The 23,425-nt window shown below is 38.7% G+C and overlaps 1 protein-coding gene across 3 annotated transcripts; it reads right to left on the bottom strand.

The window, feature by feature from the left end:
• Positions 1 to 337: 337 nt before the first annotated feature.
• Positions 338 to 23,338, bottom strand: smad5 (SMAD family member 5). 3 transcript variants are annotated; one of them, XM_081383372.1, is made up of 7 exons: positions 23,177 to 23,338; positions 9,090 to 9,827; positions 7,749 to 8,006; positions 6,249 to 6,362; positions 4,587 to 4,808; positions 3,426 to 3,682; positions 338 to 1,540 (listed from the first exon to the last, which is right to left on the bottom strand). In XM_081383372.1, the coding sequence occupies exons 2-7, from the start codon at positions 9,490 to 9,492 to the stop codon at positions 1,397 to 1,399; spliced, it is 1,398 nt and encodes a 465-aa protein (XP_081239498.1). In that variant the 5' UTR covers positions 9,493 to 9,827; positions 23,177 to 23,338; the 3' UTR covers positions 338 to 1,396. The 3 variants fall into 3 exon arrangements, with proteins under 3 accessions (XP_081239498.1, XP_081239500.1, XP_081239499.1); XM_081383374.1 differs by having other exon boundaries at positions 9,090 to 9,733; XM_081383373.1 differs by having other exon boundaries at positions 23,015 to 23,229.
• Positions 23,339 to 23,425: the final 87 nt, after the last annotated feature.

Raw genomic sequence — 23,425 nt, 5'->3', positions numbered from 1 at the left:
TTCGCTCATCAACATAAGTAAATTAGAACCGAAATATAATTTGCATATGCATTTACATAAATCAATACTAAAATTAATTTACATATCTTCGCTTCAATATGTGCGTGCGCGAACGCGCCTGGCGCTCGTGCACATTATCGTGAGCGCGGCGGGGAATCTGTTAGAGCTGTCAAGTCAGCTGTCAGTTTTTACTTACCGTTTTATTATTTAGGTACCTTCATAAAACGATCCAGGTCGTTAGATGCTATTTAATTGTAAGTTCAAATTTACATTATTGTTATTACTGGTTATTTTAGGGCTTCCTTGATACAGAGTAACTACACAAGTACTGAGTATTAATATACACTAACAACGAGTAGGGTTAGGTTTAATGGCTTGTAATTGTGCATAATTTACAGTTATTTCTATAGTAAGTGCATGCAACAGGTATACCAAGTAAAATAAAGTGTTACCTTATTATTTAGGAGAGACTGTCTGCAATGCTCTTCAAATTGAACTGCGATTTTAAAAGAAATGCCTAGTACTAAAAATACTACTTGTCCAGTAGAGGGAACCAAATAACAGACATCATGGTCCACTTCAGTCTCCATGCCCTTTCAGAAAACACAATCATGCAACGCTAATGAAACACAAATCTACTATACGTGTAAACTGTACCTATGCAGTTTTGAGTTTTCTATATTCTTGATTTATAAACTGCAAGGCCATGATGTCTCAGTCTTTATGTCTAATAAGTACTTTTTAGAGAATAACAGCTTTTTGAATGATCATATATAAAAAAAAACATGTCAAATTACCATGAATTTATCAGATAAAAGAACTTTATTTAAAAGCAGTAACTTTGATTTGCCTTAAGGCTTAAGGCAACAGATGCTATAAAAAGGAAACATTTGTAATGAGCTTTGAGTCTAACAGTAAACATATAAAGGGGGAAATGCCTTGCGAATAACAGGGATTAGACATAGCAATTAAAAAGATTCTCATAGAACTAGGAAATTGCCATTTTCAACTGGTGTAAAGTGAAGTAGAGATACATAAGAGCATGTCAAATTCATCTACTAGATTACCTACAGTTAGAGAAAATCAGTCAAACAAGCATCATTTTAAAACAATTGTAAGCAAAAGACAAACAAACATGAAGGCAATTGCTAAAGCAGTAGTTAGTCCATTTTGTGTCACTGCCTAGAATTTTCCTCTGCCTGATGTGCTTGTGGCCCCAGTTCATTCTTCTCGTTCTGATCGCTGCAGGATTCGGTCACCCTTCTGCAGGTAGTGTAAACAGTTCAGCCCTTAAGACCTCATTTTCTTTCAAAAGTGAAAAAAAAGAAAGAAAAATGCTAAAAAAACAAACAAACAAACAAACAAAAAAATCCTCCCAGCCCAGAGGGGCCCATCATTATGAGACAGAAGAGATAGGGTTCAGAGGAGAACCCATTTGTGTAAGGACTTTATCCAGCCACTGGAGGGGGCCGTGGAGATGCACTTCTATCCAGCAAGGGGTGCTCGTCACGTCTTGTCTGTGATACTCGGCGCCCCAGCCCTAAACAAATAGATTAAAAACAACTTAGATTTTTAAGTTAGAACTTTAACTAAAGGCATTAAATGGTTAGTTTGAATATATGAATTTCTTCTTTCAGCCAAACACAATCAGAGTTATATAAAAAATATGGGTTAGGGTTATAATTGGAGTGAATGGTACCTTAGACTTAGAAGCCCAAAAAGCGCATCCATCCATCATAAAAGTAATCTATACGGCTCCAGGGGGCTAATAAAGGCCATCTGAAGCGAAGCAATGCATTTTTGTAAAAAAAAAAAAATATATATATATATATATAAATGTGTTTGGCTTAAAGAGGAAAGTCATATACATCTAGGACGGATTGAGGTTGACTAAATTATGGGATGATTTTCATTTTTAATTGAACAAACCCTTTGACAATTTAAACAATTTCATTTGTGAACTGATGTTCAGCTGTTGTTTTTAATAGTCAAATTATTTTCGTATCATCAGTCATCAGTCTCATTAAAGGAACACTCCAACTTTTTGGGACTTTAGCTTATTCACAGTATCCCCCAGAGTTAGGCAAGTCCATATACATACCTTTTTCATTTCTGTGCGTTCTGTAAGTGTTATTTGACGCACCCACCGCTAGCCTAGCTTAGCACAAAGACTGGATGTAAATGGATAAGGTAGCATACTAATCCAAATAAGTGACAAAATAATGCAAACATTTTCCTATTTACATGTTGTGATCTGTATAGTCACAGCATGTACAAATAACAAGGCTATATGAGACAGAGACCATTTTTAATCGTTTAAATACTGGGAACTATATTCTCACTAGGCGTAGGAGCACAGCTACTTGGGCGGAGTGATTAGCGCAGCACACGAGACGCCCTGTGGTGAGGAGCAGAGAGTTCGCTCAGAGTTGGAGTAATAGAGTCAGCAATTACTAGATAGTAAATTTATAGTTTACAATCATGGGTGTTCGCTGTATCTTGTCTTACAGCTTCCAAAGTTTGTAACTCCTCGTCTGTGTATTCTGGCTCAAAACTATATGGTTCTGGATCTTGGTTTGATACCCAGTAAAATTCCTCTGACAATTCCTCAAAGTCAGCCATGATCACGAGTCACGTTCGCTACTAGCTAGTTAGTCACGTTTGTTTTGTTTACGGAACCATCAACAGGGCGTCTCGTGTGCTGCGCTAATCACTCCGCCCAAGTAGCTGTGCTCCTACGCCTAGTGAGAATATAGTTCCCAGTATTTATACGATTAAAAATGGTCTCTGTCTCATATAGCCTTGTTATTTGTACACGCTGTGACTATACAGATCACAACATGAACATAGGAAAATGTTTACATTATTTTGTCACTTATTTGGATTAGTATGCTACCTTATCCATTTACATCCAGTCTTTGTGCTAAGCTAGGCTAGCGGTGGGTGCGTCAAATAACACTTACAGAACGCACAGAAATGAAAAATGTATGTATGGACTTATCTAACTCTGGGGGATACTGTGAATAAGCTAAAGTCCCAAAAAGTCGGAGTGTTCCTTTAAAGGGGGTCGCAGACACAAATATGTAGCCTGTTTAATGTCATCAAGCTGATGAAACACAATCATCATGTTCTCAGGCCATTTCAAGTTTGATTTTGACATGACAAAGAACGGTTTTTCACTTAATTTTTAATTATTCTTCCCATTAACGGCATAATTTTGTCGATTCAGACCGAATCGTGAACGCGCACAAAAAACAAGACGCAGGATTTATCGCACAAATCTATTTTTGTTTGATTTTTGTAATATGGATTCATTTCCTCATCCAATTTGCCTTCTTTGAAGCAAATGCCCCTGATTGTTCCTCCCTGAACTCTCAATGGCGAACGACCATCTGAATACTAATCGTCTGTGGTGATACCCGTACCTTTACAAAGCTCATGCGGATGGTGCACATCTTGGTGAGCTCGTAGACGGCCTCAAAACCATGGTTGACAGACTGAGCGAGCAGCTGAGCAAATTCTTGGTTGTTGAAGATCTTGAGGCTGCAGCCACTGGGGATTTTGCAGACAGTTGTGGGGTGGAAGCCATGATGGTAGTTGCAGTTCCGACTCTGGACGAAAATGCTGGTGTCACTCAGACACTCTGCATACACTTCTCCTCCGACATAATACAGGTGGACACCTGAGGGGTCAAACACAGGAAAGATGTAGTACTGAAATACTCAAAACTCAAAAACAAATTCAATTCTTGTAGGTTTTCCTGTGATATAATTCCATAGCGAATCATAACAGTCCAACAATGATTCATCATTGTAATCAAACACATTCTCTTTGAGAACACTTATTTACCTTGTCAGGTGTGGAGATGAGGAATTGTTATTGAGATATTAACACATAATTGTCTTCTTTGTTATTCAACCAGGTCACCCACCAATGATCATCTGAAAGCCTTTAAAGGGCCACACAGCACGATAACTATAATAGTTCTAATTCTATAGAATAGGGAAGTCCACACAACAGCTATAATGATAACACCACAGAGGAACAAAGCGTTTTTCCAGCTGTTTTCAGCATTTAAAGCAGCAGACGACATAAGTGCAGTATGCGCTTTAATAAACAGAAAGTTATCATGTGTTGATGTGGACACTAATAGTTATCTCTATAGTTAATGTTCTTGGTGTGAATGGGCCTTAAACAGGGTAAAGGTCGTCATCATGCTGACAAACCATTGCTGCTGTGTTATTTTTGCATTTATATATTATTATAGGTATCATTATTTTGAATTAGCTTTTTTAATTTAACGTTTTCAGGTTTCACATTCATTTTTTTTCCCATTTTTATTTAGATAAAATATTTCTAAATAGTTTTAATCGATTTTCAGTTTTAGTCCAGTTAGTAATTTTAGCATTTTTTACTAATAAAATATTTCTTAATACTTTTTTTGATTTCAGCTTAATTTCATCATCTAAAATATTTTGGTTGACGGCAGCACAGCTTTCACCTCCCACAATGGGTTTCATAACTCCTACTGGTTTTCCAGGACTGAGTGAAAGAGAGCACTCTGTGCATAATAACTGCACGCATACCTTTGCCAATGTGGCGGCGGGTGTTTTCAATGGTGGAGTTGCGATTGACGTTGGAGAGCAGGCCCAGGCAGAAGCGGTTCTTGTTGTTGGATGGGTCGGTGAATCCATCAACCAGCACGCTGGTGGAGGAAGCGTGGTAAGCTTCTCCCACACGATTATTCAGCTCATAGTACACAATAGAGCACCAATGACTGGGCTCTTCATACTCCACTGGCTGCACATCTGAAAGAGGAAAATAAAACAAGACCTTGAGCTTAAGCCATCTATTGTTTCAACTCGCTCAGATACTTCACATCAGCTAGATAAACTAACTGAAGAGATTAGAGGGGGATACCGTGCCAAAGGGATTTGACGGTTACAAGCAGCAAACAGTGTTAGAAATTCAGGTTGCACAAGTCACGATGAGAATGTTTTTAACTCCAGAAGTTGCCATTTTTGTGTAACATGCATGAGCTTTCTCAATTCTGTGACCTACAATCGGACCGTCTGGCTTTACACAATTGCCATGCACAGGTTTTATTTTGGTCTGCCACAAAACAAAGTTGTGTTTTCAAAATACCAGGTTGCTACAATGAGTGCTTCTGAGAAAAAAGTAGTCATTTGATTTGCTAAACGCCCCCAGATGTTATGTACAAAGAGTCAACTGTTGTTGGTCATTTTACTAGTCATTTCTAGGGCCGAGTTTTAATCAATTCTCCTTTTGATGAACCAATACAGATTCTTAAAGTTAGACAATGTAACTTTTTTTGTTCAAGAGTTAAAAAATGTATATAATCAGCGAGTTCATCATGAATCCATCTTCCAAACCTACGCATAAACGAGAGAACGTAATCATTATATTTCTTTCAACCTGCTAGTGATGTCCTGATGCATGTTTGAATAAATTCGTTACGCAAACAACAAGTTTTGACAAGCCATCGTTTAAAGTGCTTCATTATGCTTTTTCGGATATCACCTTTCATGTAGTGTGTAATATAACTGTTTGTGAAGGTAAAACGCCTGCAGAGTTTAAAGAAGTGCAGATAAATAGAGTTATTGTCTCCCAAAAGAAAGAACCGATTCTGAACTGCCTGAAATGAGTCGTAATTCCAGTCTTATTTCCTGTGCGAAGCTATCATACGTAGGTTTGAAACATATTTGCATTATGCCAGCCTATAGTCTTTATTGGCTGCTCCTGAACAGCATCTACTTTGATCCTCAAACACTGTAGCTGCAGCCCGGAAGAGTTCATGTTGTCGACATGTCGAGAAGACGCCGTTTTCTGCGCTGTGAAAGCAAATCCATTTTGCATGGATGAGGACTCAGGCTCGAATTGATACCGTAAAACCAATGCCATTTTTACGGTTCTTATCACAGCATATACAAGTGTTGAGGAAGCCCCCGGAGCTGAAATTAATACATGACGATGGGTGTTTCGTTTCCGACACGCACTGTAAGTGGTGGACCAATCACAACAGACTGGGCCATCTCAAATTGTGTGCCTTTATTCAAAAGTCTGCCACTGCAAGACCTTTGGAAATACAGGGCAATATTTCCTCTACAAAACAAGCTATGACAAATACTACTGAAATGAACAAGCTACTCAGATTCGTGGGAGTTCTTTATATGTTGTTTGATATCACACCTAGACCACTTTTGATTAGGATGTCAATAGTTTCTTACCCCCTCTGGGCATGTTCTGAGGAACCATGCTGCTGCTGCCAGTCTCCATGGACTGAGACCCGTCCTGTCCCATCTGCTCATCTGGAGGCATGTAGGCAGGAGGAGGGGTATCAGCTGGTAAAAAGACACCAGAGAGAGAGAGAGTGGTCAGACGATGAAGCCTGCTGCAAACAAATGGGCTTCCACTGCAATCCCCTGGAGCCTCAATTGTGATTATTCTTTACAGGAAGCTGCTTCACATCTTATGGAAACCTTTTAGTCTCAGATTTCACAAATCCCTTACATCAAACACCCACCATACATACATTCAAGATGTGGAAACAATCAAGAGAAACAAACAGCCACTTAAGGAGAAGCTTTTTGTTGATGGTATAATCCGAGCAAGTGTGAATACATGATTGCAGGGTTGTTTATTATTTGGACATACATGTTGCTTTGTGTGTTTGTTTTACCATCTATGAATGCAACCACTGCATGTCCCACAGAACAGCAAATTGCATTCAAATACAATCTCTTCCAGAAACTGATTATAGCTAATAAAAGAAAGCAGTAAAAAAAAAAAAAAAACACCTCTGGCTCTAAATAAATCCTTGGAAGACGTTATCTAATGCAAGAAGAATTTTAAAAAGGGTTTGATAAGTTAATGTTACTACTTTCCAGACAAAATCAATGAAGCCAAAGGAGAAGAGCGCTGTCACTTTGCTCATCTGGTGGATCAGCTATATCAGATTGTTGTTTTTTTACATGAACAAGTAAAACAACGCTATGCTGTTTTTCCTGTGGAAAAACTGATCAATCTGAATAAATCATTACCACCGCATTACACTACTGTTTAAAAGTTGGGTCAGTAATTACAATATTTTTTTTTTTTTTTAGAAAAGTCTCTTATGCTCATCAAGGCTAATATTGTGAAAAATATTTTTTTTTTGCACAGTAATGTTTAAATGTTGATGCTGTTGGAACCGCACTGGTGATTATCCCACTAAAGACTGCTGTTGACACAAAAAGGACCTTATATTGTATCACAGTTATATTCACAATGTACATGCCACATACGTCAAGTACTTTCATTGTTTAATCACTGAAGCAGATCAAATGCTGCAATGAATCAAGCAATTTCTATGAATAAATCCAGCTTTAGTTCTAACCCACAGTGCTATAAAACATTGTTGCCCTTCTGCCTGAGTGCACCCAGCCAACGGATGCAGGCATCAGCAAATCACTCTGATGCAGAATAGAGGAAGTGCGGGCCAGTGCCAAGTGATGGGCACCCACCAGCAGGACTGAAGTCCCTGGGCTTTAGTGTGCTGCTTAGCTGGCATTTCCATTGTTTACTGACAGCAATCGACACTGCACAACTCACCGTCATATCACGGGTTAATCATTCAGCGTCACGCATCCATTTGCGATTGCAGCAGCAAAGAAAATACAGATATCAGTTTGCCACTGGCAAAAATATCCCAAACGGTCTATCAATATGTTGACTGGTGTTGTGTGTACCTGGGAGTTGGAAGGGGCTGGATGGCCCAGAGCTTGCAGGAGAGTTGGGGTAGGTGCCACTGCTGGCGGGAGACGGAGGGTAGGGCGAGTTTGGAGAGATGGGGAAGGAGCTCCCTCCGCTGTGTTGCTGGAAAGACTCTGGAAAGGTGGCGTTTAGAGGCATGTGAGGCTCGTTGTGACTCAGGTTGCGGAACTGCACTAGAAGACTGTGCTGAGGGTTGAACTCGCTGTGTCGCGGCACCAAAACTGGAGGAAGCACTGAGAAAAGATGATGACATTTTAAACATCCTAACAGATCATTCTGACATTCTACTTTAAATATTTATGGCAACAAATAATAATAATCCAGCATCTTTGACATCTGTGTGTCAATTAGCTGGCTCGGGCTACAAGGTAATAGCTAAGGCACAACAGATCAGTTTTCCAGCTTCAACAGAAATGTGTTTTCTCTCCTGAGTGACATGTGATATCTGCCCTTGAAAAGCTCAATACAGTGTACATCTCAATCTAAGCAGAGGGCAACAGAGGTTACAGAGATCAGAGGGCCTCTGGAGGCTAAAGATATCTGATAGTCAACCATATCCATATGCAGAGGAAATGACAGGCCACATATCCTCACAGGGTACATATATGTTGAGCAATCTTTGTTATTTTGTCTGATTTTTGTTTGCTTGATGTCAACGGTAGCTTCTCAGAAGAGTTGACAGACAGATGAAATCAGTTGATAAGGATTTAATGATGTGTGATTGGTCAAATGAGTTTTAACACTGTTCATCAAAAAATATTAAATAGCTGAGACTAAATAGCGATTGGTTGAAAAATACACTAACATTCAAAAGTTTGGGGTCAGCAAGTTTAAGTTTTTTGAGACAGGTGACAAAAAAAGTGACAGTAAAGGAAAAAATGCTGTTCTTTGGAAATCATCAAAGAAAGAATACTCAAATGCATCAGTGATTCCACAAAACTAAGCAGTACTGTTCTTAGCATTGATAATACATGCATCTTGAGCATCAAATCAGCGTGTTAGAATAATTTCTGAAGTATCATGTGACACTAAATGCTGGAGTAATGATACTGAAAATTCAGCTTTGGAATCACAGGATTAGATTACATTTATTTAAAAATTAAATTGTAATAATTTTTCACAATATTACTTTTTTTATTTAAACCAAAAATAAATTCAGCCTTGGTGAACATAAGAGACTTTGTAAAAATCTTACTGACCACAACCTTCTGAACTGTAGTGTACTTGTATCACTTCCATAAAATGTAAATAATATTCTTAATATGACACAACATTAGTGTAGAAGGACTAATATGAACACACCAGTCATGACTTACCTGGACTTTCAACTCTTTTGTAGTGATATGGGTTGATACACACTTCTTTCTGTTTGGAACCGAACGGATATTCGCACACCTCGAGGGGTTTGAGCTCGTGATGGGACTGCAGGTCAGGCCAGCGCCACACGCGGCAGTAGATGACGTGAGGGAGGCCTTTCCTGTGGGACACCTGTAGCCGCCCGTCCAGCGACCGGGGGATGGTCACACATTTGCTGGGCTGCCCAGGACTGCTGAGGGCCTTTTCCAAGTCCTCCATGGCACCCTTTTTCTTCTTCAGTTTCTTCACCAGGGCATCCACAGCCTTTTCCGCCCATTTTTCCTCCTCGTCACCCTGCTTCCATCCCAGCAACCGCTTCACCGCCGGGCTGGTGAAGGAGAACAGACTGGACATGGAGGTCATAGTGCCGATCTGCACCAGGAAGTGGGATCTGAAGCTCTCTCGACCAGCAGTGTGCCAGGAAGATGATTATGTGTGTGTGGGGGGGCGGGGAGTGTACAAGCTTAGCCTTGCAGGACCAAGGACAGGAAGTTGGGGCAGGACGCAGCTGCTGGTGCTCAGGAAGGCCTGCAGTGAAGCAGGGGGTGGAACTGGGTCACAACCACTCCGAAAATTAGTGTAAAGGGCAATTGAGAAATGAAGGCTGAAAACACAGATGAGACAGCTATTAGATATTAGAGACTAATCCATGCCAGATATTGATTGTAGCCAGAGGTTGAAACTTCAAGAAGGGGCACCTGCAACAAAAAGAGAAACTGACATTAGTTTGGAAATTAAATGTGTAGGCAATTTATAATGGCGACAAATATCTGACAGGACAGACTTGATTGGATCTTCAAGACTCCATCTAAAAATAGTTTAAACAACAAAAAATATGCTAATTATCTTATAATTTTGCATGTAGCTTTCTTTCATAACCTTACATTATCTACTTTAATATTAAGGGGGAAAAGGAGACTAAAAATGGTGAAATGGTGACTACAGCAAACTAAATTTATTTACAATAAGACAAAAGCTTTAAAATAAGCAACTGAAAATCAAGATATTTCTTATTTTAAATGCACCTGATCATCAAAATATGTTTGTATCTTAGAAAACCAGGATATAGGAGGTGTGCCTCATTTTAAAAAGTGTAGTTTCTAGACCTAAATAAATTATGAAAATTCTCCAGTACGACTGGAAAGTTATGTAAATTCAGACTGGGATCCCTGAAGAACATTCAGCTATTTGTAAAGCTGACATTTAATTATTTACATTTTAATTATAACTACTTTAGTTACTTATTTTAATTTATGGACACTCCAAGCCACTGCACATTAAAACAAAAACACCAAATAGCCTATATGAGCCTTCAAATATTGTAGTGGACAATGGAAGGTCTTGGAGTCACAAAGGTTGTTGAGAACCCCTGATCTAAGATACAGACTATCCCTTATGCATTCACATAAAGTCTAACTTAAAACTGGTGTGGACAGAAAAAAAAATCATCCTTTTATGGATGATGAAAAATTACCCTCCAGCTTTTCAGCTCTACAAAGATACAATTAGAGTTTTTGACCAAACATTTAAAACCACTATATTAGTGCCCACAATGATAATTACAGCCATCTTAAAATGATATAAAAACACAGTGCCCAAAGGATAAGCACAAAAAAGCAACAAGCTATTAATTTATAAAAACAACACACGTACGCGCACATCTGGGGTCTTGCAGATAACTGTTAGGATGTACCCATCTTCCATGTGTTATGGTGAACTACAACAGACTCATTGTGTTGGATCTGTAAGCAACAGCCTCCCGCTGCCCCACCCAGGGAGCTCCCAGGGCGAGAATGAGGGGGAGCACAGCACAGCTGTTGAAAATGTTGCAAATGTAACCAGGACAGAGAGGATATAAGACCTCTGAGAGGCACTTCCTGTAGCCACATCCCTTCCCCTTGACCTCTTCAGCTGCCAAACATCAGCCCATTGGCTCTTCGGGACAGAATGTTACTATTCAAAGCACTCCCCGCTCCCACACCACTACAGTGTTTGTCCTGTCAAAACCACACCATGCTTTATGTAAAATGAGAATGACGGATCAGTAATCATTATTAGTGAATGGTACAGTTGAGATGGGCGAGCAACAGCCGAACATCTACAAAAAGTAAGTATGGTAGGAAATCTCTTCACATTTCGCCATCAGTGTTAGTACAACAGAGCTGCCCCTATATTGTTCAAGCCCTGTTTGCGTACAGGCACGTATATACAACGGAAGCAGGATCACTCAAACAAGCTCTGACATTAATAGCACAAGCTTTAATTGACATGTCATTGTCTTCCACGAGAAGTACAAATAAACTTTGCAGTTCATAAGATAAAATATAAAAGGTGTTCGATTAGGGCTGTCAGGATTCCACGATTAAACTTGAGTACTCCATTTAAAAAAAACAACAACCTCAGTTTCAATTTGCCCGTGTCATCAATTTGAAGTGTCGCATTCCACGGACGAGAATCCATGAACCACATTATTAGATCCCAAAGACTGCAATTCAGTTAAAGGGGTCATATAATGGTACATGCACTTTTACAAGTTGATTGTACTGAAGTGTGTGTTGGCAGTGCCTGTACACAACCATCATAAACTGATAAAAATCCATCCAGTGTTTTTTTTTTATCTCCTTATATGTTTTCCAATCTCTAAAATCAAGCCGTTCGACCTAGTGACGTCACACGGTCGGACGCCCCTCCCACGATTTGTGATTGACAGCAGCGTTTCAACACAGTCCCGCCCTCGCTCGTGAGCGAGCTGTCTGTCATCATAGTCTGTGCGTCACTGTTGATACGCTGGAGCACCGTCTATGAGCAGAATGGCGTCTAAAAGCCATTGTGGTGTTCTGTTCTTGGGTGTAATAACGAACACAGCAGTCATGTTGATGTTCCTAAATCCGAACCGCTGAAGACACAGTGGCTGAGTTTAGTTTTTTAAGGGAATATTCCCCACGATCAACGTCAATGCTTTCATGTTTGTGCGAATAATTTCACACACCAGAAAGCTTTACAAACAAGGATCAGTAACGTTGTAAAAAGGGATGGGCATTCGATTAAATTTTCTTAGTCGATCGTCGGGAGAATTAACGATCGACTATCGATTAATCATTAATATTTTTATATTGAAATTCATTATTTCTTCAACTTTTTATAAATTAAAAATGCAATGAAAATACAAAAATACAGTTTGTTTGTCCTCGATGAGATCTTTATTACAAGAAGATCAACTTGTGGCAGTGAAACTGCACGTTCGGTAACGTGAGACTTGAAGATGCCCTGCAGTGCTCTAAAACAGCGGAACAGCGAGCCGGCATTCTTAAACAGAGACCCATGGCCACTTCATCCATTTTCTGCGATCGGATAACTAACCGATCGTGAAAAGACCAAATGTAAATGCCCTCCGAAACGCATTCGAGGCGGATTTAAACCCGATCGCTCAAACCACTTCAGGAGGAGATCTGAGACGCATTCCAGACGAAAGTGGACAAGAGTAAATGCATCTGGTTGTTGAAACTACATATGTAAATTTGACTTATCCCAAAAATGCTAAGAAATAAACATGTGAGAGCGTTTTAAAGGCCTAGGCTATATGTCATGTTATAGCCAGATATGACGGCGTTACTGGAACACGCATCACCACAGATGAGCATCTATTCAAGCCAACGTGCAAACTATCGCAAATCAAAGTGAAAGTCATTCGTCAAAACACAATCATCTTCATTAAAAGTAAAGAACCGAAATGATCTTACCAGGGCTGTTGCCGCAATATTGTTGCAGTCTTTGATTTAGAAATTTTCGCTGATGATCAATAAAATGCAGCTCATATCAGTTGCTTTGGACGTGCAACAATTTAAATATGTAGCGCGGGAATTCAAGATCGGATTTATATCCGTTTTGCAAAAACACATTTATATGACCGGGTGTAAATGGAATCGTTTTGATAAATCAGATAGCTATCCGATCTGAGAAAACGCATGCAGTTCCCATAGAACTTCTGCACCAGTCCACTGATTTCTGTTGAGAAAGATAAGCATGTTGACATGATCTGGGATCAGATGCGACCGCAACCTGGTGACAGCCAGTCAGCCGCTGAAAACACCCGCTCTGAGGGGACTGACGTTGCCGGGATGCACAGGTACCTCCGCGCTAAAATCAATTCCATTGCTTCAAGACTCACACTACGCAACGCAACCTGCATTAGATTAATCGATAACAAATACACGTGATCGACGAAATTCTTAACAAACGATTATCGATCGTCGATTAATTATGCCCATCCCTAGTTGTAAAGCTGGTTATTTGTTAAGAAGCTGCTCCTTGTTCCTGTTGCACCTCCAGAAGAAGTGAGTGTAACGTTTTATTGACCTTTATATTAATATTTATATTAATCTTTGCAAATCGCTTGCACGCTTCACAATGAATGCGGCTATTTTTACACTCAGGTACATTACGGCATGTTTTCTATGTAGGACGTTCTCAATATAATTAATAATCCCACGTTTATAATGAACAAGGCGTTATGGTTATTGTGTAATTGTGTTACAAACGGTGTACGCACAGAACAGGGGGCGGGGTGAGCAAAGCTCATTATCATTTAAAGGCACATGCACTCAAATGGCGTGCTGAAAACAGAGCTGTTTTTGACCAGGTAAAATTAGTGTTTTCTTACAATACTAATGAGAATTTTTAATTAAAGTATATTACAAACTTTTAATTTAGACCCTAAAGAATCATATTAGCTTGTACAAAAATGCCATTATATCACCCCGTTAAATAAATATAGATTTTAAATAAAAATAATAAATTAACATTTTCTAACAAAAAGATAATTAACAAGTAGGAAAGAACTCCTGCAAATGCACAGAAGCGACTTATATGAAGTTTTTTCCCTGAAAAAACTTTTCTCAGTGAAGTGCACACTATAGGCCTAGCTGAAAAACACAAACCCTACTTAGTAGTCAGATGTTCATTTGAGCAAAGGCACATGTGCATCAACAGGCCATATCTGCTAGGGCTGTCACTTTATGTTCGAAAATCGATTGTACAATCGATCAGACCAACCAATGCAAGTTTCGAAAACGAAAATAGGGAACCGATTTTAACAGCCTTCTCTCGGAGCGCGACCAGCTCGTCACACAGCGACTGCAGGCTCTGACAAACACGCAACAATAAATTATACTTTTGCATAATGTGTCTTTTTTTACAACAAAACTGAATTCTGCCGGTATGCAGACAGCATACTCATGCATACAGATACAGATTCGGGCTACGGTCTACAATTGCCTACGTAGGCGACATTTGTTTGACATTTCTAATCGTAAACACAGCCATGTTGAAGCCTGCAGTAATGTTTTCATTGATGTTATGGCAGTCCACTCTGCTTATTGTTTTTTGAGAATGTTGCACTCCTTTTTGTCATTGTGCACGAAACTTCACGCCAATAAATCACCAGGAAAATTTGCTGACTTGTGCGCGTCTCGCCCTCTAATGCCTGTTAGTTGTCCGTGGATTTCCCCATATTTGGCGTTTAAAATGGAAACGTTTTTAGACATGGAAAATCGATTTTACAATCGATTCAATGAACACTTATGTCTCAAAAATCGAACAGGATTTTTTTCACAAAAGTGACAGCCCTACTATCTGCTGATAAAACTATTTTTGTAGAGGCGTGTTTAATTTTTTTTTACTTCTTTTAACTTGAGCACCGCATGATTATGATGATGCCGTTATGCACGAGATACTGCAAAAGTCGTCGGTCAAACATGTCCGTTAACAAAGAAAAACAATGTAAAAACCGTGGAATGGGGGAAAAAAAATGCGTTCTCTGTGAAAATGAACTAGACTCTCGCGACTCGTCTCCTGTTAAACAATGACAACGTGAAAGAAGTTTGATTGAAATCTTTGCAAATTTATATATAAAAAAAATATCACATCAGCCTTTGCCATGACACTCAAAATTGAGCTCAGGTGCATCCTGTTTCCACTGATCATCCTTGAGATGTTTCTACAACTTGATTGGAGTCCACCTGTGGTAAATCCAGTTGATATGACATGATTTGGAAAGGCACACACCTGTCTATATAAGGTCCCGCAGTTAACAGTGCACGTCAGAGCACAAACCAAGCCATGGAATTGTCTCTAGACCTCTGAGACAGGACTATATCGAGGTACAGATCTGGGAAAGGGTACAGAAAAATTTCTGCAGGATTGAAGGTCCCAATGAGCACAGTGGCCTCCATCATCCGTAACGTGGCCAGACGGAAGCCACTCCTCAGTAAAAGGCACATGACAGCCCACCTGGAGTTTGCCAAAAGGCACCAGAAGGACTCTTAGACCATGAGAAACTAAATTCTCTGGTCTGATGAAACAAAGATTGAGACTAGTCCGGATCGAGGGAAAGATGTACAGAGACTTCCTTGATGAAAACCTGCTCCAGAGAGCTCTGGACTTCCAACCGGACAATAACCGCAAACACACAGCCAAGATAACAAAGGAGTGGCTACGGGGTAACTCTGTGAATGTCCTTGAGTGGCCCAGCCAGAGCCCAGACTTGAACCCGATTGAACATCTCTGGAGAGATCTGAAAATGGCTGTGCACCGACGCTTTATTCCTATGATCAGCATCATTACTCCAGTCTTCAGTTTCACATGATCCTTCAGAAATCAGTCTAATATGCTGATTTGGAGTGTAAGAAACATTTATTATTATTATTGAATGCAGAAAATAGTTGTTGCTTGATATTTTTTTGGAAACTGTGAAACATTTGTCAGGATTCTTTTAATAGAACCATAGATATAAACACTAGATGTCGCCTTGGGGTTCTAAACATGCGTCAAAACCGCCGCCATCTTTGAACAGGGGTCTTGCCATATGAAGTAGCTAGGTAACGCTGCTATCTCCGCCTATACTTCGATTTTATGGATGATACCGGACTTTTGTGCTGCGTATGGATGTTCACACGAACGAAATCTAAACCAGACAGCATGGGATTACATTTACTCTGTGGATGGTAGTAGTCAAGTTGTTTTTTTATAAGTTCAGTGTACATTTCTCTGCTTGGAGGAAGAAAATGAACTGTGATTCTCGCACAGCTAATGAACTGTGAATATTCTTTAAATATTATTTGAAATAACTCTTGTGTTTAAAATGTACAATATGCAGGAGTTGATCCTCAATACCCATTTTTGGCTGCATGTGCTGTGTTGTTCCTAACTTTTGATTTTTTACCGATTGTACTCAAACCTTTTAATAAAAAAAAAATAATAAAAAAAAAAACCTGTAAGTACAGTCCTAATAGTATGCTGGTCCTCTCCCTGTCAATCTTCAAACAGTACATCCATGATTATTATACATAGAATTCCGCAAATCTTATGTATGTGTGCGTTTTGCACAAGGACAGTGGGCTCAAGGGCTTGTTTCTTTTCCTTGCAAACTGGGGATGGAGGTGTGGAAGGACACTGGAATTTGTGAAAATGTCAACTGTTTAAAGCCTTTCTTTAAAGTGAATTTCGTTTTGTATAAATTGTATCTTAATTTTAATAAATTTTATTCATCAACAAATTGCTTGTTGATATAGATCATGGAGGCGTCCGCGCGGTAACTTACTTATTGCACGTTAACTGGAGCGCATCTCATCCTAACTTAACGAAACTCAGCCTATGCCTCACACAGACATGAGAAATACATCAAATACACAAAGCTTAAATAGTCTTTAAACGAAATAATTTAAAACGAAAGAAAAAAGCTAGGCTACTCTCTGATTATGTAATCCATTATGTGCATTTCTCTCTCTAGGCGCGTTCACTACGGAGATGGTGATCGTCAACTTCATCTCTGCAGCCGAGTCGACACTGTCAGAAGTTTATTAATAAAAATCAATGCACGCGTCACCGGATTAACAAATGCACTTCTTGCTTGTTGCACGCACACATATTATGTCGAAATAACGAGATATTATGTTGAAATAACATTATTCTTAATAAAACATCTTTTAGAATATTTGATTGAATGCTGAATGTTGCGCTTGTTCAATTTAATAAAATTAAAAATTTAATTGTGATCATTAAAATAATTGAATATTAAATATTTAGTGGCCAAGTTTTGCTCATTTATATATGTATTATATAGCAATAGTTTATTCTAAGTTTACTCAAGTGGAAGAATGTGACTAATAAACGTAGGCCTACTAGCACGCATTATATTTTGAAAAATAAGTAATTATCTTAATATCAAAACCTTAAATTTCCTCTGGACTCAATGATAAATACATGACTGACCGTTGGAACGAACCATAAAAACTAGAAAATCGCATTTCATGACGATTTATGGTGATTTTATTTCCGTTAGACCTTTGCCTACATTGACGCTGATGCATTAAAGAGGAGGGGCTCCCCTGTTCCAAGATGGCGGCTCTATTGACGCATTCGTTCCAATGAACTGCCGTATACAAGGCGACATCTAGTGTTTATATCTATGTAATAGAACAATCAAAAGAACAGCGTTTATTTGAAATGGCAGTCTTTTGTAATAAAGGTCTTCACTGTCTCTTTTGACCAATTTAATGCATCCTTCTGAATGAATGTGCTAAATTATTTAAAAAAATTAATCCCGAAGTTCAGCTCTGGATAAACTGAACAGAAGAAAAATTGATAAATCCTTCAAAAATTGCAGCAATAGTATGGCAGTTACTAGCAAGTATATGGGGATATGCATTTCAAGGGTTTAAAGTTTTAAAAATAAAAATTCAAATGTATGTATTAATTCTTCTTTAAAATTTGCTAAAATGTTTTGCATTTGCAGTAAGACCACTGCTTGCGTACAAGAATGGGTATCATGTGTCAAATGTTTCCTGGAAATGTATTAAGTCGGTCACATGACATGAGCAAAACATTCGTCTTCTTGGATACTTGCACATAATATTTCATAGCTACTATGATAGGAGCCGACAAGCATACAGAAAAGCTATTTTCATACTAGACTGACAGAAGCATGAATAATTTGACGCTATACCTTCAAAACAGCAACATGTCAACATTTGGCCATTAAGCTGCCCGTGTACTGTTTCAAAAAAACAGAAGGACAAGATTTTTTTTTTGTGGGAATGAATGTTACGCCACATATGCTGGAAAATCGTGTTAACAGCGTAACATATTAAAACTCATTATTTTAAACTGTTCCAAGTCTGATCAATGGCAAACATCGATAATGGTAAAAAAAATCTAGAGATTGAATTCCTGAAATCTTCCTGAGATTATGTTCAACGGGACGGCACACACCAAAACGTCTTGCTTATCAGCAGAAACAAGCAATCAGCTTGTAACCAGCACACTCTGCCTTTATTGCTGAGGGACTGATGATAACAAAGCTTTAACAATAGGAAGTACAGGACTCAGATCAGCAATACAGAGGCTCAATACACAAACACACACTTCCCTGTTCCCTATCTCCATCCTGCCTTCACACTCAACTGCTCCACTTGCAAAATAAGAAGCACAGAAAGCATTATACCCGTATTGATTTTTCTAGCAGTCACTAAAGCCTCCCACTTAAAGCTTTTACTCTTTCTGTGCTCTTATTTCATGGCAAGGAAGCAATTTTGCTTTAAAAAGCGAAGAAGAAATGTTTGGTGTGAGTCTAAAAATGTCATTAAAATGAAAATTCATCTGCTTCATCCCAAATAACGAAAATAATGTTAAGATTCTGACCACAACCGCATTACGTGATTATCAGAAGATGTGCATCTTAATGCTGCTTCATAATTATGATATACATTCAAGGGCAGTGCCATTTGCAAAATTACACATGAAATCAGCCTTCTAAATCATAATGGAGTCACATTTTGACACTAATGTAGAGCTCCAGACCAAGGAAGAGGCGCTTTTGTTCTCTACTGGATCAATTGATTTATTACAAGGACTGTCGTGCAGTCGCAATGCCTCTAGTGGGCTTCAACCCATGCATTATCCTTAAAATCAAATTACGTATACAATTAGGTATAATAGCCAGATTGAAAGAGCCATCTAACATTTCAGTGACATTTAAGAGCACGACAGAGGCAAGACAAAAGCACAGCCTTGCAATTTTATCAGTTCGACTATGATCAGACAAATAAGGCTTTCTTACAAACCCAGAACAAGACCATTTCTCTTTTTGTAAATAGGGTCACACCCATCCAAGACAAAGATGCAGTCGTTACGAAGGGGGCTGTTTAATTGCTTGACACCATCCAGCCTCTCCATCCCTGGAGCCTTACATCGTCGACACTAATAGATAGACCCACATAAACAATAACCACCCTATTGCTCTCACTGGCTCAAATACTATCAAGAATGCAGAGAAAAACACATTTCTAATGATATAAATCTTCAATGCATTACATTAAATTCAACTGATATCATTCACGATCAGGTAACAGCTCAAGATCGACAACAGATGTGAGCACTCACATGAACATCTATGTGACAGATGTTACACATTGGCAGATATTCAGAGACTCAATGGAAACAAATTCTGCTATTGCAAAAACTAGGCGCTAAGAACAGACTAAAACTGTAGAAGCAAAATACGACCAGATTTTTTAAACAAATATCATACTTGATCATGTGGCATACTCAATGGGTCTCTTTCACTAACCGTGCGCAAGTAACGATTTGTGCGTACGAACATTTTTACGAACAAATCATGATTCATTAATAACATTCGTTCTAAATTGTATTCAAAATGTATGAAAATGTACTGAAACCACACGTACACAAAGATATCTGGGTGGTCTTCCAGACGGGTTTAGATGAAACTTTAAACATACATGTTACATCTTAAATATATTTCATTATGTATAGGCTATATATGTAGGCCTATACACACACATTACTGTATAGGTGCCTTCCCTAATTTCATAATGACATCACCACATAACCACACATGTGACACGCACGCATGAGGAATGAGTAGGCTACTCCTCGAAGAAAATGTGATTTAAAACAGACTACAAAACTGTTGTTTAAGATGAAAATGGCATCGTTGTTCATCAGCATTTTGTCGTTTCCACGGCTCATTAACAAAGCATTTGTACATGACACTAGGAAAAATACAATTACAAATTATATTAATAATAATAATATCACTAAAATTGTATAGGCCTAATAATAGTCTTTAGGTCTGAACACAGCACAAATCAGTCATCTGTGAAACCAAACGTAGCTTCAAAACCCGACTTAAAAGACTTGTTTAACAAGAAATACTGATTCTTCATGGTCAACAAGAAAATTATTAAGCCAGTACATTAAGATAGTTGATAGGTTATCAGCTTATTTTGAGGTAGACTCATCTCGTCGTCTGCACCCTTTATGAAGCGACAGATGCCAAAAGCTCATTCAGTTTTTGCTTTCACTTTGACTTCCATGGAATAAGTAAGCGCGTTTACATGCACGCTCTTAACTCGATTATGCTTTATCCTCCCCTCTGTCAAGGTCATAAATAAGAATGCTTATTATATTAATAAACGGTTTAAGCATAAACCGATTGACACAGCTCGATTTTTGCCCCATACCCCGATTTCTCCCGGCATGTACGCATAACCTGCTTTCTTGAAGTGTGCATATGTGATATGCTATATGACAGGAAAGCTTCCTTACTGCGCATCCAGACAGAGCGAGCTTTTTGTGGTAGCTAGGCTATAGGAAGGAGGAAATATATAGCTAGGGCCCATCTCTGACTCATTCTTGACCCAAAAAATTATAAAAATGTGTTCTCATCTCATCCAGAAGTACAGTAAAACGAGAGGATAATGTGTCCGGAAGTTTCCCGCCGACATGTCGAAATACTAACTACGGTAATATTGTTGATATTGCTATTGCTGTGCAAAAAGATGCAGATATACAGCTGGTTAATCAGAGGTCTATATTTGTAATAGTCTAGGTTTTTGTGTGTGAACCTAGAAAGCATCATGTTTACCGAGAGAGACGAAAGGAAAGCCCTTATATGGACACGGTTTTGGCATGCTATATTAAAATTTCTAACCACAGGCACGCGGTCGCTCATTTAGAATACTCCAAATTCATTAACGTAAGAACAAATCCATGTGCGTAATCTGCGTATGCACGTGTTGTGAATTAGTCAGTATAAATACAAATAATCCACGCAATTATTAGTGAATGAGACCCATTGTCTGTAAGGTTTATTTTTATTCACTGGCTATGTATTGTTATGTATATGTACATTGTTAATCTTGTTTATAATGTTCACCAATCCAGACTGTTTAATTTAAAAAGTGAGCTGAGTAAGACCTTTAAGGGATAGTTCACCCAAAAAAATTCTGTCAACATTTATTCACCCTTAAGTTGTTCCAAACCTGTATGAGTTTCTTTCTTGTGTGTGACATAGAAGAAGATATTTTGAAGAATGTTTGTAACCAGACAGTTGATGGACTTCCACACAGTATGGAAAACTAAAGTCAAAATATCTGCCTTTGTATTCAGCAGAAGAAAGAGATAGGTTTGCAACAACTTAAGGGTGAACAACTGTCCTTTTAAGTAAGTTAAGACAGTCGTAAAAGATAGTTATTTATGCAAAACCATGCAAAAAATGATAATATTACAATTACAAATCAGAATCTTACTATGTGATGCATGAAAGCCAGGAACATGGTGATGCTGGTCTTTGAATGCACTCCAACGCTGTTAACATGTTACAAGCTGACCGTATCTAAACCTCCCCTTGGTCAAGGTCAAAAACAAGCTGATGACTTTCAAATGCTGTTTCTACAAAGGATTGGCATTGATACTTTCAAAAATTAAAGTGTAGCATCTGTTGTTGTGCATCAAGGCCAGGGAAAACCTTCCTTTTGAAGCTCTTTATCTACAAGGTTCAAGGAACACTCCAGCAATAAACAAGTCTTAGACCACATGAACAATATTTTAACCCCAAAACAAACAAAAAACAGCTAACGTTATTTATATCTTGACAAGAATCTTCATCCTCACAACTGCTTCAATGATGAACTTTGATAAGGACACCATGGATATTCCCAAAGAATGCAAATGTGGATGAATGATACAAGCTCATCACACCAGCTCAATGCTCGATCAAAGAAAAAAAAACGTAAACTTTATGGACAATTTGGTCGCTAAACGATAAACAAAGCTCTGTGAATGTGCTTTCAAGCGGATAATATCAGACATTCTCACTAACTGTCCCTCAAAACCGAGGTAGTTGCCCATCTAGACAGCATCTTGGGGCATCACAAGCACGTTTAGAAAGTTTGAGCCAAGGAAGAACACTAGTTTTGGAGATTATAAAGCCCCATAATGCTGTCTGAGTGGGCAGCACACTAGGTTTTGAGACACAGCCAGAAAGACACGCCACGACACGCACATCTCTCCTCACAAGAATGCGAACAGTCACTTTCTTCTACTACACAACAATTATTATTAAATACACCGTTGTTTATTTGATCTTCGTGGGGTTTTGTATGCAAATATGTGCGGATCAGTGTTAAACCGTAAATATGTATTGGCTCAATAAACGAGAGGAGTGAAGCTAAGCTACATTTTAGCCGCAACTTTGTGTAATTGAGATCAAAACATGGGTATTAATTTTAAATTCGAACCGCTTTTATTTTTTAATAACATTATCCGTTTGCCAAACTTTCTAAAATCACAACGATCTATTTTTGGTTAAATTTGTGTTTCGTTTGTTTTTCTCTATTGTGTAAAAACTTAACTTACTGCTAGCCGAGTTGCTACATAGCCAGTTAACGTTAGCCATTCACATTTGCGGTTTAATTAAACCCAAATAACAATTACAACCTCAAAATGCTGCATATAACATGTTATAAATATTTTACATATTATTTGTATAAAATGTAAGTGTTCCTCGTTCACGTGTTTTCCTCACCTCATTCGTACAAAAATGAAAAGAAAAAACCCAGCAAGGAAACTTTTTCAATCACTTCTCAACACCCCCTGCGGAAAAACCACCATCCCTACTGGAATAAAGTTGATAAGTGACCGCTGAACCGTCTTTATCGGCTAGAAGTATTATCATTAGATTGCATACCTTTCATGAAATGGTGTAGCGTCTGTCGACCTTTGCTCTGTTTAACAGACACCGACATGAAGGAGTTTTTTTCCCTTTCTTTCCTGCCTCTCTTTCCCTCGTCTCTCTCTCTCTCTCTCTCTCTCTCTCTCTCTCTCTCTCTCTCTCACCCGTCCTGGCGTCAAACAGACTGGAGGCGAAGCACATTAATGGATATTCATCCGCCCATTTGACAACCGACCACTCTTCTTCCTCTGCACACTGTTAGCT

Source organism: Scardinius erythrophthalmus (assembly GCF_964197995.2).
Source record: "Scardinius erythrophthalmus genome assembly, chromosome: 13".
Taxonomy (NCBI): domain Eukaryota; kingdom Metazoa; phylum Chordata; class Actinopteri; order Cypriniformes; family Leuciscidae; genus Scardinius; species Scardinius erythrophthalmus.
Note: the sequence above shows the minus strand (reverse complement) of the source record. Positions and strands in the feature narration are given on the sequence as shown.